This window comes from Merops nubicus, unplaced genomic scaffold (genome assembly GCF_000691845.1).
Source record: "Merops nubicus isolate BGI_N331 unplaced genomic scaffold, ASM69184v1 scaffold18667, whole genome shotgun sequence".
NCBI classification, from domain to species: Eukaryota; Metazoa; Chordata; class Aves; order Coraciiformes; family Meropidae; genus Merops; species Merops nubicus.
The window spans coordinates 18,427-35,340 of NW_008618527.1; the positions used below are offsets into that span (position 1 = coordinate 18,427).

A 16,914-nucleotide genomic window follows, 5' to 3' on the forward strand; every position below is an offset into this window, starting at 1 on the left:
TTCTGCTTCTAAATACTCAAGGCATCAATTGTACCAAAGATCAACCTGCCCTACCTGTAGGTCATCTACATCCTTGTGATGGCAAGTACACCTCTGCAGCCTTCACTTTGCAAATTATTCTGAACTAGTTTGCCCATGATGCAGGGTCTAAAAAGGGTCTCACAATAAGCTGACAACCAGCCCTGATCCAGATCAAGACCTAACCTTAAGCTAAGATTACAGCAGACAGGTCCCCAAAGCAGCTCAGAGGATTCTCTCTCCACTCACAGTGAGCTTACCTTCTGTGAAGCATGCATCTGGGTCCAAATATTCCTCTGGTGCCTCCACGGGGACTTCTTCCACTTCAGGCTTTATATCAATGGTGCTACCTTCAGAGGAGCTGGTATCATCAAGTTTCTTGAACACAAAATAAAACCCAATCCAATCTATAATTCATTCCCAATATCAAACTTCAAGATGACTCAGCAATTAGTTCACTAAATTTACTATAACAAAAGTTGTTTCCTAAGATCCCAACCCAGCTTACAGCTCATGTCCACAGGACAGGTAGTACTGAGAATTTACACAGATATATTTACAACTATTGGTGGCTCTTCATAGAGCAACTAGCACAAGAAACTTGTGTCATTATATGGGATTTGTTCCACAGTTCAATGACTATGTGAGTCAGTGGATGGACTCTTTCTGGAGTCCAAAGACAACATTACAATGCCAGCAGAAGTTTTGTGCTGGAACTATCTCGTTCTGCCTCCGGGCACCCACACGAGGGTCGAACGACTAGAAGGAACTTTCAGAACTCCACCCTACCTCTTTGCTGCCATCAGGATCCGTATCGCTGCTGAAATCTTCTGTGTTGAGGTTTTCAAAATCCGACTCCCCCACGGCAATAGGCACCCGGACAGTGAGGTTGGGGTTGTTGATGAAGGACATGTGGTCTTCATCGATGATGTACTTCTCCACGCTGCTCCCGATGCCGCTCGTCGTGCCGTTGCCGTTCTTCTGATAGTCAATGTCCCTGTTGATATCAGCCCCCGTGTGGTTGGCGATGCAGTTCACCTTCTTGTCATACAGTTCATCCAAGGGTTTGACCTCATCTGCCTCCCTCTGCTTGAAGTGGGTCTGCATGAACTCACGCACTTTGGCCTTGGTCCAGGCAATGCCCTTCTTGATGCGGATGACGGAGATCTGCAGGTTGTTCATCTCCCCATCATCATCTGTTGCTGCCAAGTTGTCTGCGCTGAAGGAGCTCAGCAGCAAGGCTAAGAACAGGTTCAGCACCTGAAAGAGAAGAAGACACTCTTGGCAGAGCTGGCACACAAGGGCCCTGTTCCCCAGTGAGTGCTCAGCCACCCAAGTCCAGCTGATGTCAACAAGGGGCTTGCAGAGCTAAACCTTCAAACACCACAGTGAGAAGCAGCTCTGGTGTCCCACAGGTCTACTGAGGTACCCAAGGAACAAAACTCTGATCCTCAACAGGGGAGCCTCGTGCAGCACATAACTGTGCTGGCACCCCAGGGGTTAATAAGCTTATTTTGTCAAACTCCCATGGTGAGGGAAGTCCTCTCAGAGAGCTCACAGATGCAGCTGTTCACACTGCTTCATCCTTGCTCACGTTTTCCTCCATAGGCTTCTCTTCATAAAATTTAAGACCAGAAGGAAACATCTTGATCCACCCTAACCTCCCACGCAGCAGGCCGTGCAGTTTCACCAGCAGACTCCTGCACACAACCAAACCTCATGATTGAGCTAGTGGGCAGATTTTAGAAGAAACTCCCAACCTGATTTTTAACACTTCAGGACCTTCCCCTGTGGACCAAATTATCTCCTCTCCTGGCATTTGAGAAGCCAGGTTTTGCTTCTTTTACTATCTCGGGCAAGGTGTGGGTCTGTCCCCTTTGACTGAGGGTTTCATACTTTCAGCTTTTATGGCCAAGTGGTCGGATGCTTTATCTGTGGAGAAATTTTTAAGGCCCTGGTCAAGCAAAGCACATCCATAGTATTGTGCTACCAAAATCAACAGGGCTGTTGATGTGTCAAAGGCCATGGAGGACCCAACAGAGCTGGAACAGACTCACAAACCATCACTCCCTTGTCCTGTGACCCCCACGTTCTACCCCACCCAGAAGCAACCAACAAAGACCATCAGTAACCATTTACTGACCACTAAATTTCCGATGACCATGACCATCATGAAGACAATCAAGCACATGGCCTGTCCTGCTACTTCCATACAATCCCACATGGTCTCAATCCATTCCCCACACAACACACGGAAGACAATAAGGAAGGAGTGGAAGAAATCGTGCATGTGCCAGCGGGGCAGCTCACACTCCGAATTGATCTTGCAGACACACTCCTTGTAGCTTTTGCCGAAGAGCTGCATGCCCACCACAGCGAAGATGAACACAATGATGGCTAGCACCAAGGTCAAGTTCCCCAAAGCACCCACTGAGTTACCGATGATTTTAATCAGCATGTTCAGAGTGGGCCAGGACTTGGCCAGTTTGAAGACTCTCAGCTACAAAAAAAAACAAAAAAGAAAGAAACCAAACAAAAGACAAAAATGGCATTTAATTGAAGTGCATCTGAAACCAAGAGGAAGAAGCAAGCAGAACTAAGTGGCAACCACTTTGTATTTTACATAAGCCCAGGCTTCTGCTGCTGAAGTTAGTGGGAGAATGTTTAATTTTCTTTGAATTTGGCCTCATGTATTCTGTGCTTAGCTACCCCACCCCACGGTGACCTCCCTTTACCAAGGACAAGCATGGAGCTTCCATTTTGATTTGTGAACTTTGCAACATTAAGGACATCAGGCAACTTATTTGAAAGGCATGTATCATGAAAAAAATTCTTTCTTCCTTTCCTGAACGCTCCTCATCTTCCCCTGGAAAAGAGGACTGGCTTTCCCAGCATACCCAGAACATAAAATCAAAGGTTAATTTCCAGAGAATCTCAGCTGGAGACAGACTTTCTGAAGCTGGGTATCAGCAGGAGCTTTTGAGTGCTGTGTTCCTTGGAAAATCTGACCTCAACTGTAGTTCTCCACACCCAAAAATCTAACCCTGAGGTTTTCATAATTTGATTTTCAAAAGCTGAACCACTGGCAGCACAGGTTAAAGCACATGAAGGCCGCAGGTATTCAGCACTTTCATCATACTGTAACATACAACCTACCAAATTTGACCACATGACATAAGAGATGCATTCTAACATGGTCCAGCTCCATCTACATGAAATACTTTGCACCAAGATACCTCCCAAGTCATCCCCCATTACCTAAATCCAATGAGCTGTTGCCCAAATCTCACAATAGCGGTTGTGAAGTAAGAGGAGACCACAAACACGACACTGCTCCATCTCTGCCCTCCCCCAAACCAGGAAAAAAAAAAGCAGTAGGTTTTGCCTTTTCCTATGTAAAAAGCTCTCTGGTAGCTCCAAGACAGTATCATGCAAAAGAGGTGGAATGTGGAATACCAATCGGAAAGATCGCAGCACAGAAAGCCCTTCCACATCTGCCAGACTCAGCTCCATCAAACTGAGGGAGACAATAAATCCATCAAAGATGTTCCAGCCTTCTTGGAAATAATAGTAGGGATCCATGGCAATGAGCTTTAGGAACATCTCTGCGGTGAAAATCCCAGTGAAGACCTGGAGTGGTGAGGAGAGAGACAAAGAACAGGCAAAGATTTGCTCTTGTTCATTTTCTCATCTTCAGGCTGAACATCAAATGAAAATAACCATCAACAAAAATCAATTTTTGTCCTGCCAACCCAAAGGTGCAGCCTGTGCAATGCCAGGTGCTTCTCTCTGAGTCTTTTATCCACCCATGCAGCACAGATTTCACTGACCCTCTCAAGCACCTCAGGAATTAAGAGATGAATTTTTAAGTAGTAACGAATTCTGAGATCTCAGCCCCCTCAGCCAACATCTCTGACTTGTCATGGGCTGCAGTGAGGGCAAGCTTGCACTGCTCAGTGTCCTCCAGAGCCTGGAAGAGCTGCTACTCTTTCAGTCCAAGCCTACAATAACAATGACCATATCCCAGAAGGAGCAGAGCTGTCAGGAATATTGACCAACACCAACTTACCAGATTTCCCACAGAGAGCACGTGTTCAAACTCTGGGGTCATGGGATGGTGCTCCATTGCCATGAACAAGGTGTTCAGCACAATGCAGATGGTGATGGCCAAGTCAACAAAAGGATCCATGACGATCAAGTTCACTATCTCCTTCAGCTTGATCCAGTATGGGTGGCACTCCCAGATCAAGAACGTGTTGGCAAATTTGTACCAGCAAGGGGGACACTTCCTCTGGGACTCCTCCAGCTCTACAGTCACAAAACACAACAGCAAGAGTTCAGTCTTTGCTTCCAAGGCTGCTGGATCTGTCTGAGGCTCAGCATAGCTAAAAAACTGTCTGATCTTGCCTGTCATGGACCCTGTCATGGAGTCCTGTCCCCTTGCTTGCACAACAGCTCAACATCCTTGCCCCAAAGATGCCTTTTGCTGTATGGACACTCAACAACTCAAACCAAAAGAAGTCCAGGATGCTCAGCAGTAGCTTGAGACAGCCTGACCAAGCCATGAACCTCACAACCACGGCCAATCATGCAGATCAACACGACAGAAGAGTCTTTGTACCAAGCTCTGCTGCCTTCTCCTTTGTCCCTACACAGGAGCTACAGCACACCACATCTGCAGGGGGTTACCAGGAACCACGGTTCTAAACCTGCTCAACAGCCCCACATGGATCTTCCCATTCAATCCACATTATTTTAAATGAGGAGAGATCTTTAACCCAGAACTGATCAAGGTAAAGCAGTTTAAACCAAAGCTACAGATTCTACACTGTCTTTGGTGGCAGTTTTTAAATAACTCAGATGAATCCTGTGCTGAATGCAGACACAGTCTAAAAGAGGAACTCCATGACATAATCCTGCACAGCGTTTGCCACAGGAATAACCTGATTAACACCAAGCACATCCATTTACAGAACTCAAACCTGATGCTGCATCCATTTTTTCACATTGATTTATAAAAAAAAATGACCCCAAACCCCCCAAAACCTCTGTTGTTTGATTTGCAATGGTTCCATCCAGGCTATACAGCTGTTTGTGCTGAAGTGGTATTTTTTTATGGGTAGGGAAGGATCACTGCACTCCTTTCCTCATTGGTTCTCTGGTTGCTTAGTATTTAGTTGCCTTGGAATTTCTGAAGTTAAAAAGAGGCCCGTAGCACTGTAGCTCGTAGGTGTTTGCGCAGGAGGGAGGCAGCAGCAGAACCCTGCTCTGTTTCTAAGTATATTTAGTTTTCATACAATTTTATTGCAGGAGCCAGCAGGACTTTGAGATCAACCACCTCATATGGCTGCTGTTCATAAATTCTTGCTGGCCCCTGTGTAACAGATTGGGAAATCTCATCTCTGTGTGCTGTCCACTTCAGAACTCCCCACAGCCAGAAGTCCCTTTCTCCTTTGACAGCTGTCACATTGCAGCTCTTGGTGTGGCTCAGATCTTTTTCTCCTGTGGGCTGTGAGCACAGGAGGGTCTCTCCAGTCCTTAGGAGATGGCAGAAGACCTGTGTCATTGTCTTACCCCTAAAATCTCCACACTGTATATTCATTTTTGTATAATTGCAACTCCTTGTATTCTCTGTATCTATATAATTCAGATGCAAACCCAAGGAAAATAAAGGCTAACAAAATACTTTTGTCTCAATAATTACTCAAAAGAAGCAGCTTTAGGCAAAACCCATGCATGAATATATGCTGCTTGAAGGCAGGGGCAGCTAAATCCTGTTGACCTGAAGGTCAAGTGTGTTCTTCAGCAGGTCCCCAAGGCTCAGAACTGATCTCCTGAAGAGCCAAGGCCTGACCTGAGCCTGTGCTCCCCACCCTGAGCCCTCACTCTGCTCCCTCACCCACCAGCCATCACTCTAACCCCCTGAGCCACTATGAAACCATCTCATGAAGTTTAACATCACCACTCAGCATCCTCCTGGACAAACCAAGTGGACAGGTGTGTCTGTAGCCACATTCCATGGCTGGTCACTCCTCTGGCCAGGCAGAGGGCCAGGCAGCACAGTCCCAGCCCAGGAACCCAGGGCAGATGCAGGCTGAGGAGCTCTCCCAGTGCTGCCAGGTGGAGGGGTGCTCTGTCTTCCTAGCACACAGCAGGAGAGGGCAATGGAGCCCCAGGGGCACCCCTCCAGCCATACCCACCCTCCACAAGGGTGTTGGTCAAGCCGGTCATCACGCTGTTGGTTCGATCCTTCCGCCCGTAGGACGCGTTCACCTGGTCCATGGAGACCAAGAGGGACCCACCAGGTTTCTTCCGAATTTCTATTTCAGTAGTACCCTGCAAAGTTCATACAGTGATTAACTCAGACTCTTAATCCTTGTAGTATTTTACGTGCTCTCAGCCTAGAATTAATTCATCTTTGCCCAAGAGAGAAACCCCCCTTTGTTCCTGAGATCCTCCTCGCCTTCCTGCAGCATGGAAGTGGTCAGATCAAACCCCAAGCCCTCATTTCTTCCAGCACTGACCCTCTGCAGCCTTTGAAAAATTAAAAGAACCACGTTTTAAAGATAATTTCTGACACAGACTGCTGCAATACAAAGTGATTTACACTCCATACTGCTACTGAAGAGCACAGATGGGCAGCGACTCTTTTAGCCAGGCCACCTTACAACCCATCTGCTCGGGGTGTGAACTCCAGCTCAGCCTCACTTGAGCCATCCAAATTAATACAGTTTAGGAACTGAGCAGGAGACACTATCAATGTTTATTTCAAAATCTGCATCTGAGAATTTGGATAAAGGAAGCTAGGCCACATCACCACCTGAGAACTCAGGGGGATTTCTCCACTCCAGATCCCTATAAACTGGTTTTCTAGCAGAACAGGGATATGAAACCACATCTTGATGGCACCCTTGGGAGGGATCACCTTGCTCCCCTCATGACTGAGCTTCTACAGGCACCTCACAGCTTCCCTCCTAGGACTGCTCTGGCAACGCCAGTCTCCGTGAGGCACAGACCATCTTGTGTACAAACAGACAACTGGGTTTTGTTTTCCCCTCATTACAGGAATTTGCTGCTGTCTGCTTGTGAACCAAGGTCTCTGCACAGCCCACGCACACCTCCCACCACGCCAATTAGCTGCTGCATGTTGAACTCTCTACACAGTCAGCAAAATAACTGCTAAGTCACACTTCCTTTTTTACACATGCATCATGCAGATTAATGCCCCTACCACATCCATGCTGTGTTAGAGAGAGTTAAATACTGAAGCAAAACATTGTATTAACATGCTAACTAGGGAAGGAAAAAAAAACAGGTAGCAACTGATGCTTAACAGACCTAATTAAGGGCAAACAGGTTGCAAGAATTGAAATAACTAAAAAAATAAAACATAGCTTGGAATTCATAGGCTTGGTAACCAGATTTTTCTCAAAAACAACTGATTTAGGGATCTCTTAAATGATGTTGTTTCAATCTTATCCAGGTTCTTTTATGCCCCGCTAACTGACATTCAATTATTTGAGCTTTCTCTCCTGCATTCTGAAATGCTGATCCACTATAAAGGTTGCTCAACACCATTTAGATAGCTAACAACAAGAAGTCACAGTCAAGGAAAAGTCAAAAATAATACTAAAAAAAAAGTTGCTCAACACCAGTTTGGTCAGCTAACAACAAGAAGTCACAGTCAAGGAAAAGTCAAAAATAATACTAAAAAAAAAGTTGCTCAACACCAGTTTGGTCAGCTAACAACAAGAAGTCACAGTGAAGTAAAATTCAAATATAATATTTAAAGAAAAGGGTCCTCAGCATGAGTTTGGTCAGCCAACAACAAGAAGTCAGTCAAGGAAAAGTCACAAATAATATTAAGAAAAGGGTTGCTCAAGACCAGTTTGGTCAGCTAACAACAAGAAGTCACAGTCAAGGAAAATTCAAACATAATATATAAAAAAATTCAAAAACAAGAAAAGAAGATTTGGGGGTTTTTTTCTATTAAGAGCCTCCCTCGCAAAATTCAGTGTAGATTTGTTTGTGTCTCCCTTTTTAGCCCCAAATATTTCTTATTGTGGAGAACATTTGCAGCAAACTCTGGCTGGTTTCCCAGCTCCTGCTGGAGCACCCCGACACACCCCAAAGGTTCCCACTGTCATCACTCCTTCACTCAAGGGCTCAGTTCCAAGCCTTTTCTTCCCAGGAAGCCGGGGGGGAGAGGAAGAGGGGTGATGGAGTCTGAGAAGGAATAAAAAGGGGACGCCAAAGCCGGGGGGGTGTTTACTCCAGTACAGACTGGGTCGCCTGGGCTGGGACAGACAGCTGGACCCTCATTCCAGGGAGCCTGGCAGCCTCGGAGGGTGGCAGGAGGACGGGAGCAGAGGACACGCCACCATGCCCACGCTACCTAACTGTCCCGGGGAGCTGCCTTATCTATTTTCACCTCAGGCAGGATGCGGCCCCCGGGCATGCTGGAGGGGGGGCCGCCGTACAGACTGGGTCGCCTGGGCTGGGACAGACAGCTGGACCCTCATTCCAGGGAGCCTGGCAGCCTCGGAGGGTGGCAGGAGGACGGGAGCAGAGGACACGCCACCATGCCCACGCTACCTAACTGTCCCGGGGAGCTGCCTTATCTATTTTCACCTCAGGCAGGATGCGGCCCCCGGGCATGCTGGAGGGGGGGCCGCCGGCCGGCCCCGGATGGGGATGAAGAGGGAATCCCTCCTGCCCTCGCTCTCCTCCACCGTGCTGTGCTCGTCGTCCGCAAACTCGTTCTCGGAGCCCGGGTCACGGAACCGGCCCTTGTAGCTGAAGATGCTGCTCTTGCTGTTGTGTCGGGAGAGGAAAGGGGAGCCTGGGATGCTGAGGAGGGACTGAGAGGGAGGAAAGAAAGAGGAGAGCGTGAGCAGGGTGGAAGCAAAGGGCTGCAGTGCTGTCGAGTGCTGCTGAAGAGCCACAGAAATGATGACAGGGCTGGAGCTGTGAGGACAGGCTGAGGGAGTTGGGGTTGTTCAGCCTGGAGGAGGCTCCACGGAGATCTTACTACGACCTTCCAGTATCTGGAAGGGGCCTACAGGAAAGCAGGGGAGGGACTGTTCACAAGGGTTTGGAGTGACAGAACGAGGGGTAATGGCTTTAAGCTAGAAAAGAGGAGATTTAGGTTTAATGTTAGGAAAAAGTTCTTCAGTATGAAGGTGATAGACCACTGGAATAGGTTGCCCACAGAGGTGGTGGAGGCCCCATCCCTGAAAACATCCAAGGTCAGGCTTGATGAGGCTCTGAGGAGTTTGATCTAGTTGGAGATGTCCCTGATTATAGCAGGGGTTGACCTTTGGAGGTCCTTTCCAACTCAAATGTTCTATGGTTCTATGAAGTGGTTTCACTCCTTCTCCAGACCTACACAAACCATCATCCCTCAGGCATTGGCTGGACTTTAGGAGTTGTTCACTCGTGGCTGGCTGAGCTACATCAGTGAAGAAGCTACCTGGTTAGATTCACTACTCTTGGGAACAATTTATGCCAGGGTGAGCCTGTGCAAGGGCTGTAAACCTGGGCTGTAAGTCTCTTCCTGATCTGCTGCAGGTCAAACAGTGGGCAGATTCCCTTGGTGTGCTAATCAATATCTAAACTAGCACATTATCCTGACTACCAGCGAGCGTAAAACATGAGTGAAGGAAATTAAAACTACCTGGTTCATGATGGAGAATTTCCTCCCTAGCCTGTTGTCGGGTATCCTGAATGCTTTCCTCCTCATGCCATCCTCAGATTCAGACTTGAACACCTTCTCATTGTCACACTTCTCATCTCCTTCTGACAGCTCCTTGTCCTTCCGTTTTTTCCTCCTGTTTCGACGCTCCTTGGCACTCTTGGAACTGAGTTTGGAAATCTCTGAAGAGCTCCGGGACATCCTCCCCCCACCATCATCTTCCACAGCATCTTCAGAGACCGTCCCTGCCGAAGTGACCATAGCAGCAGCCTGAGGGTGTAGGCAAGAGAAGAGAAAAATAAATCAGACCTTATCGTGACTAACGCTCCATTTTCTGCTTTAAGAAAGAGTATGGCCTAATGCAATGCAAATATAAGTCTTTGGGTAGAATTCAGATGTTTTTTTTCTTTCTCTTGGAAGAAATTTGCAGCCAGGACTTGCAAAAGTTTTTATAGTAATTTCTGCAGGTAGTAAAATCTCTCTCAGTCCCTCAGCTTTGCTTAAAAGCACTTACTTGATGAAGGACTAACAAGCATTCTCTTGTCTGTCTTGCAAAGATATTCCCACGCTCAACTGGGAACTCTGGGAACATTTAACATTTCCATAATAAAAAGGAGTTTTCCAGCACAAAATAAACACAGCAAGTTTGTATTTAACTCGGGGGAAAAAGCAACAGCAAAGCAACAGTGCTCAAAGTCACTGCTGTGGTTTTTGATTATACATCACTGCTCTGGAGCAAGAGACAAATCTTAAAAGACATAAATGCATCCAAAAATCTGGAATCCAAACCCTTACCTGTGCTTCTTCCTGCTGCTTTTTCAGTTGTTCTAACATGGCTTTAAATTCTGCCTCCTTCTGCTCTGCCTCCTCCAGCGTGGCCTGGTTCTGCTCTTCATAAGCCATAGCTACTACAGCCAAAATGAGATTAACCAGGTAGAACGATCCCACAAAGATCACCAAGACAAAAAAGATCATGTAGGTTTTCCCTGCTGCTCGTAGGGTCTGGAAGTAGAAAAGAATGGTGGAAGGAAGAGAAAAGGAAAAGGGAAAGCAATTTCAGAGTGACACCCGATACGTGAAGCGATCCCAAGTGTCTTGACCTGAATGCTTCTAAGAAAATATAGCAGTGCTGAATATTTCCCATCTCAGCACTTCCACTGCAGAGCACTAAGACACTGCACATTCATTAGCCATGGACACAGAAGGTGACATCCTGCTGCTCCTCTTAAGGGAACACCCAACGGATGCAAACTGAAAATGGTTCAGAACAGTGCGAAACTCAATGCTTAGACTCCCTTAAAACAAAAGAAAATAGGAAAAAAAAGCCATTTCAGCAAGATCCCCAAGCTGTCCTCAGGTTACAAGGAAACACTCTGCCCTCCAAAGCGGCTGAGCACCTCCTGTGAGCAGAGCTGAACTGCTCACAACCATCTGCAGCAGGCAGCCAGGCTCTGCCAGAACTAATTCACAGCTCAGCTGTACGCACACCGAGGACCCACCACCCCTCCTGGGCTTAGAACACCCACTCCCAGGCAAGGTCCCTGTCCTCCTCCACACACAGCATCTCACTGCCCAGCTTTACTGCTAGCTGCTGCTTCAGGCAGGAGGAATAAAGTAACACTTGTCATATCTTCCTTTCACCTACTGTCCCCACATTCTCATCTCCTGGAACACCGAAGCGAAGTGTTTACTTACTAATTGATACAAGTTTTCCCAAAAGTCCTGAGTCATAAGGCGAAATAAAGCCAGGAAAGCCCAGCTGAAGGTGTCAAAGCTTGTGTAACCGTAGTTGGGGTTCCTTCCTGCCTTCATGCACGTGTAACCCTCTGGACATTGGCTGTGGGGGAGACAAAGGCTGTTTCAGGGCACCCAGGCAGCAGAAGGGACAGAGCAGGCTGAGGCCAGGCACATGATCTACACACTGATGGGTGAAAAACCAACTGGAGGCAACAACACATGGAAAGTTTCCATTTCTGAACCTCCATCCTCTGCTCCTCTGAGGATTCTTATGATTGGATTCAGAGGGAAATAATGCCACTAGTAATCATCCTTAGACATACCTGCCTCCTGAGATGCCATGAAAAATGTCAGTTTAGATTATATTAGTCAAACAGATTGTAACAATGGATTAATAATCAGATTAAGAAACATGAAGCCTTTCACATGGGATTTAACACCAGAACCAAAGGCAGCAACGGGAAACGTTCCAAAGTTTTGCCAGAGGCAGCCAACATCCAACAGCAATTAGTCTCTGCTTTTAACAAAGCCCAAAACTCACCCTGCATCCGAGCTGTTACCACAGAGCAAAGGATCAGGGGCACCAGGAATGATGTAAAAATTTGCTGAAGAAGAGGAGAAAGAGAAGATTACATGCACACATACATGGAGTTGGAGAGGATATAACATACTAGAGCACTATAAAAACCTTCCTGGAAGAGCCTGCCAGATCCCCTACTGATAAATTTAACAGTAAACTACCTCAGCTTTAAGTAACATTAGCCCCACTAACTGTGCTTGAGTTTAAACCTTTCTGGAAGCGAGTACAGCATTTTGAAAAAAGATTTAAAACCAGCTGACTGCACAGTAGAAAAGCTCAAAGTGAGGAAGAAATTAAGTTACAAAAGCTTGGAGGCTGGTTCCTTGCAGCATCGTTTACAGCTCAGACATCCTGCCAGTGTGGAAAGATGCTGCAAAGCAGAAACAGGGACCAAAACTTCATCTGTGTTCTCTGAAGAACTTGGCAAAACTAAGTGAAGGTGCCAACATCCAGCCCAGGGGTTCAAACAGGCAGAGTTATGCCCCATTTCCCATATTGAAACAGTTTTTAATTGGAAACAAAACAGAGAAAAAAAAAAAATCATGTTTGGACAAAATATTTAGCTGAAAAAGCACAGCCAAGACCTACTAGAAACCCCTTGACAAGGCCAGGTTTCCAAAAACTGAAAAATATCTGAACAAGGTTTTTTTTCCTGAGCAAAGCTGGACACACCACATCAGAAATCCTGGTCAGCAGCATGAAGCCAAATCAGGCGGCTTCAGGGAGCACCTCTGCAGAAATACCTACACATATTGTTGGTGTATTCCTCCCAGTCAAAGCCCCTGGAGCCGTTATCCAGGAAGGTCTCGTTCACATTTATTGGCCATATCACACACTTGTTCCTTAAATTGCCCATGAACAGCTGCAACCCAATCAGGGCAAAGACACTCAGACAAAACACTGTCAAGATCATGACATCCGACAGCTTCTTCACAGACTGAATCAGGGCACCCACAATGGTCTTCAAGCCTGCAGAGGAGAAAACAAGACTAGAAATCACTCCTGTGGAACGAAAAGCCCTTGAAAATTCATGTGACTGTACCTTACAGCCATGACACGGTGGCAAAAGATGGTTGCTAGCAAACCTTGGAACTACCACTCGCATTCGGGTTTTTCCACGTGGCACAATAAAGGTGATGAATGAACCAAGCTCACTGGTCTCAGGGGGGAACTGGTAACAGAACAAAAAGCCACCCGTGTTCACCCTGGGAATATCTGAGCAAAGCACACACAGGAGTCGCTGCCATGAACACTGGGCTTGTTAAAGATGTTCAATCACAATATGCTGCCACAAACCTCTCCACGGACACCTCTGGTTGTGTTTGAGCCTGGCTTGTTGGCACAAACTACAACAACTTCCAAAGATCAAATAGCTTTCGAGCTGTCTAAAGTTTCTATTGCTTCACTAAACTGGTTCAGCACTTCCCATCTCCCTGTGGGAGCTGAATCTTTCCTTTAGATCCTGGGTTTTGTTAGGGCAGGGCAGGATCTCACCCAAGGTGCTGGCTCCCAAGGTTTGACTGAGCCCATCAGGATTGTTCATAGGAAGGGCCCAATAATCACAGTAAACTCAGGCATAAGCCAAGAATCCTGTTGGTTTTCCAAACCAGTCTGGTCTGAGAGAGGAACCATCCATGAACTGGGGGATGTGTGCAGTGCTAATGCTCTCAGGAGTCACCTCAAACCCAGCCAGAACTTTGGATGCAGAAACAATCCTGCACTAGGGTGCTTCCATCAGCCTTTCTCATGGTAAATAGGATGATCTGGTGTTTATCAACGAGTAGTGAAGGATGCTGAAGGGAGGAAGGAGAGGGGAAAAAAAACCTGGAAATCATAGATCTGGCTGAATTTGGGGCCAGTCAGATCCTGGTCTCCAGCTGAGGCCGTGTGAGCATCCTGTGATAAACCTTTTGTTTGATCCACATCGGGACCATAAAGCCTCAAAAATACATCAATTAAAAAGGAATTCTTACAGAATAATAATTTTTTAAAATCTCTTCTACTTCAATCCTCAAAACTTTTAACCAATGCCAAAGCCCTACTCCAACACAAAGCATTTTTTTGCTGTTAGTTCTGGCAGACAAATGCCCATGACAACATTATTTGCATGCTCAAAAATGCACCACTCTGCACATGCAGCATTTCCACCAGCCTCCCTGTCCCTGCTTTGGACATTGCTCTCCCACAGGCACAGGAGGAGAATGGGGATTGGAACCAAGATGATAAACTGGCAGCAAGAGTGTTCCCAGTCTGGTCACGGGTTAAATACAACTTCAGCTGCCTTTGTGTGCTGCAGATCCAGATTACCCTGGGTCCTCATTCCTGTAGGTGTGTCACAGGCTGGCAATGCCCAGAGACTGATGGCATTAGTCAATTTAAATACCACTAACTCAAGTGCCAATTAAAAAAAATCTCTTTAGGCCACCACAGAGTTTCATGTGGTCTGCCAAGCCACAAGATGAAAGTGATATTTGGAAGTTTAGCTCATAGGTACCACAATCTACTCCTGTCACACAAATCCACAGAGCCTCTACCCGTGTGGGATTGTGTCCAGTTCATGCCATTTTCTAGTAAGATTTCCCATTCTTGTTTTGGCCAATAAACACACTGAGGATAATTCCAGTTACTTGCAATACCAAGATGAGTTTCTCACTAGCTCAGCACAGTGTTAAGATCCCCATTCTGTTCCAGGCACTGAAGCAGAAAGGGAACCCTGTTATAGTTTAGTATTAAGTGTATTCTAAATATCTAATGCCTGGGGTGTGGTAGCACTAAGCCCCATGGAGAGCACTCCACACCCACCTTCATCTTAAACAACCCAAAAGGCCAATTCCACAATTCCACAACTGCTTCACATTCCTTGTACTGTTGGTTGCAAACCTGAGTGGGGAGCAAGGGTTGTGCTTGACCTGTGTGCTGCAGAACCACAGCTGGGGCACCCCCAGCTCAGAGCCCAACGGGTACAAATAACCAAAGTTTTGCCATTTACAGTTCCAGCCCTGGATGTGTTCAATTGGTCCCACACTCAGACAAGATCCCCTCATAGAATCATAGACTGGTTTGGGTTGGATGGGACCTTAAAGCTCACCTAGTTCCAACCCCCCTGCCATGGGCAGGGACATCTCCCACTAGACCAGGCTGATCAAGTCTCCATCCAAGCTGGTCTTGAACACTTCCAGTGATGGAGCATCTGCAGCTTCCCTGGGCAACCAGGGCCAGTGTTTCACCATCTCATAGTGAAGAACTTCTTAATTTCTAATCTAAGTCTACCCTCTCCCAGTTTGAAGCCATTAGCCCTTGTCCTATCACTATCACCTCTCACCACCCTCGGCTGTGGGCAGCAAATCAAAAGCACGGCTGCACAGAACTTGGTCTCAGATCCACCTCCCTTGGTGTAATTTGAAATCAAAGGAAAACTCCATTTGTTTGGAGTAGTATGGAGAGAATGCTACAAACCCAAAGGGCTCTGCCCCGTTCCCCAGGCAGACATGACATCCTGGCACACACTTAGTAACCAGCTCATTAAAGTTGCATCATTTTCACTTTGCTAGGATTACGAAAGCCAAATGCACACTAGGACTCATCTGAAGATCAATGCTTTTCCCTCAGCAAGCCCGTTAATACCTGTGGCAGGCTGATAGAGTCACAGCTCCAGGTCCATCCAGAGCACTGCGACCAGCAATCACCAAATAGCTTTGGCTCTTTTTGGATGTGCACCGCCAAACGTTAAGGGAGGCTATGGAAGGACATTACTCCAGCACGCTCTCGTTCAGTGCAAGGAAAGCAGGTGCCACTTAAGAACATCATGCACAACAGCCATGTACGTCTGATGGGTTTAGCAGTCTGGAATGGGGAGGAAAGTGCTGGGCTCCTATAATTCCACAGACTCTTTTCTGGCTAATGTATATGCAAGTGTAGCCTCAGAAAGCAAAAGAACCATTATCAGTTAATGCGTCAGGAAATAAACGCCAAAGAAACAGAAGAGCAAAACTCATTGAGTGATTATTTAGGGTGCCTACCTTGAGATAGGCTGAGCACCTGAAAACTGGAAAACTACAGATGCTTGTAAGACTTCAGCCTGGAGCTTGACCTTTAACATTAGGGATGCTTTAGAGAAACCATCTGCACGAGTCTTTTCTAGAGAAGAGTTCAGGATCAGAACCATGTTCCCAGTCCATAATGCCCCCACGGGCTCATACCATAAAGGAAGGCCCATTGCTCACTCTTTACACCCAAATCCAGTTAAGAGTCTATAAGTAGCTTTTTAAGCATCAGTCCTTCAAAGTCCAGCTCTGGGGGTGGCAAGTGAATGGGGCAGGTCTATGAATTGGTACTTTGGGCCACACACTACTGCTTTAATCGCTGACAACTGGCTCCACTACAGCACACCAATGCAAAAGCTGGCAATGCCAATCCCCCCTGTGGCTTCATCTACCTCAACATGGCAGCACCAACCCTTTCCAAAGACAGGGAGGCAAGCTTGTGGTCATTACCTGGAAGACAACCTGTCCAAGATCCCATCTAACTCCAAGTAGCCTCACACAGAAAGGTTTTAATCTTGGTTGGGTTTTGCTCGCTTGCTTTACAACCTTGTTCCTAAAACAACTCTAAAAATACTGATAATGGGAGGAATTGCTGAGCAAAAAACCATCCAGTGTGAGGAGGAAGGGAGCATCTGATCCTTTATTCATCTGGAACTAAACTTCAGGCCTGGCTTTCACTCCAGAGATCAGCTTAGCCACAGGGATGAGGAAGTAGGGAACAGGAGAGTGTTCATCCCACAATTTCATGGCCCAGAAGCTTTAATTTCAAACGACCCTGTTTCAACAGACTGCAAAGCCCATCAAAAATATCCCAGTGCCATTTCTTGAGAAATAAGCAATGC

At 46.6% G+C, this 16,914-nt stretch overlaps 1 protein-coding gene across 1 annotated transcript in view; it reads right to left on the reverse strand.

The window, feature by feature from the left end:
* SCN8A (sodium channel, voltage gated, type VIII, alpha subunit) overlaps positions 1-16,914 on the reverse strand; it is a 44,221-nt gene that overhangs the window by 15,005 nt on the left and 12,302 nt on the right. The window contains exons 6-18 of the mRNA XM_008943480.1: positions 12,777-12,998; positions 11,991-12,054; positions 11,408-11,549; positions 10,508-10,714; positions 9,695-9,982; positions 8,650-8,879; positions 8,450-8,528; positions 6,219-6,354; positions 4,088-4,326; positions 3,475-3,648; positions 2,162-2,518; positions 808-1,278; positions 279-396 (exon numbers count right to left, since the gene is read on the reverse strand). Coding sequence (XP_008941728.1) covers positions 279-396; positions 808-1,278; positions 2,162-2,518; positions 3,475-3,648; positions 4,088-4,326; positions 6,219-6,354; positions 8,450-8,528; positions 8,650-8,879; positions 9,695-9,982; positions 10,508-10,714; positions 11,408-11,549; positions 11,991-12,054; positions 12,777-12,998 — 2,727 coding nt within the window. The remainder of the gene's footprint in view (positions 1-278; positions 397-807; positions 1,279-2,161; positions 2,519-3,474; positions 3,649-4,087; positions 4,327-6,218; positions 6,355-8,449; positions 8,529-8,649; positions 8,880-9,694; positions 9,983-10,507; positions 10,715-11,407; positions 11,550-11,990; positions 12,055-12,776; positions 12,999-16,914) is intronic.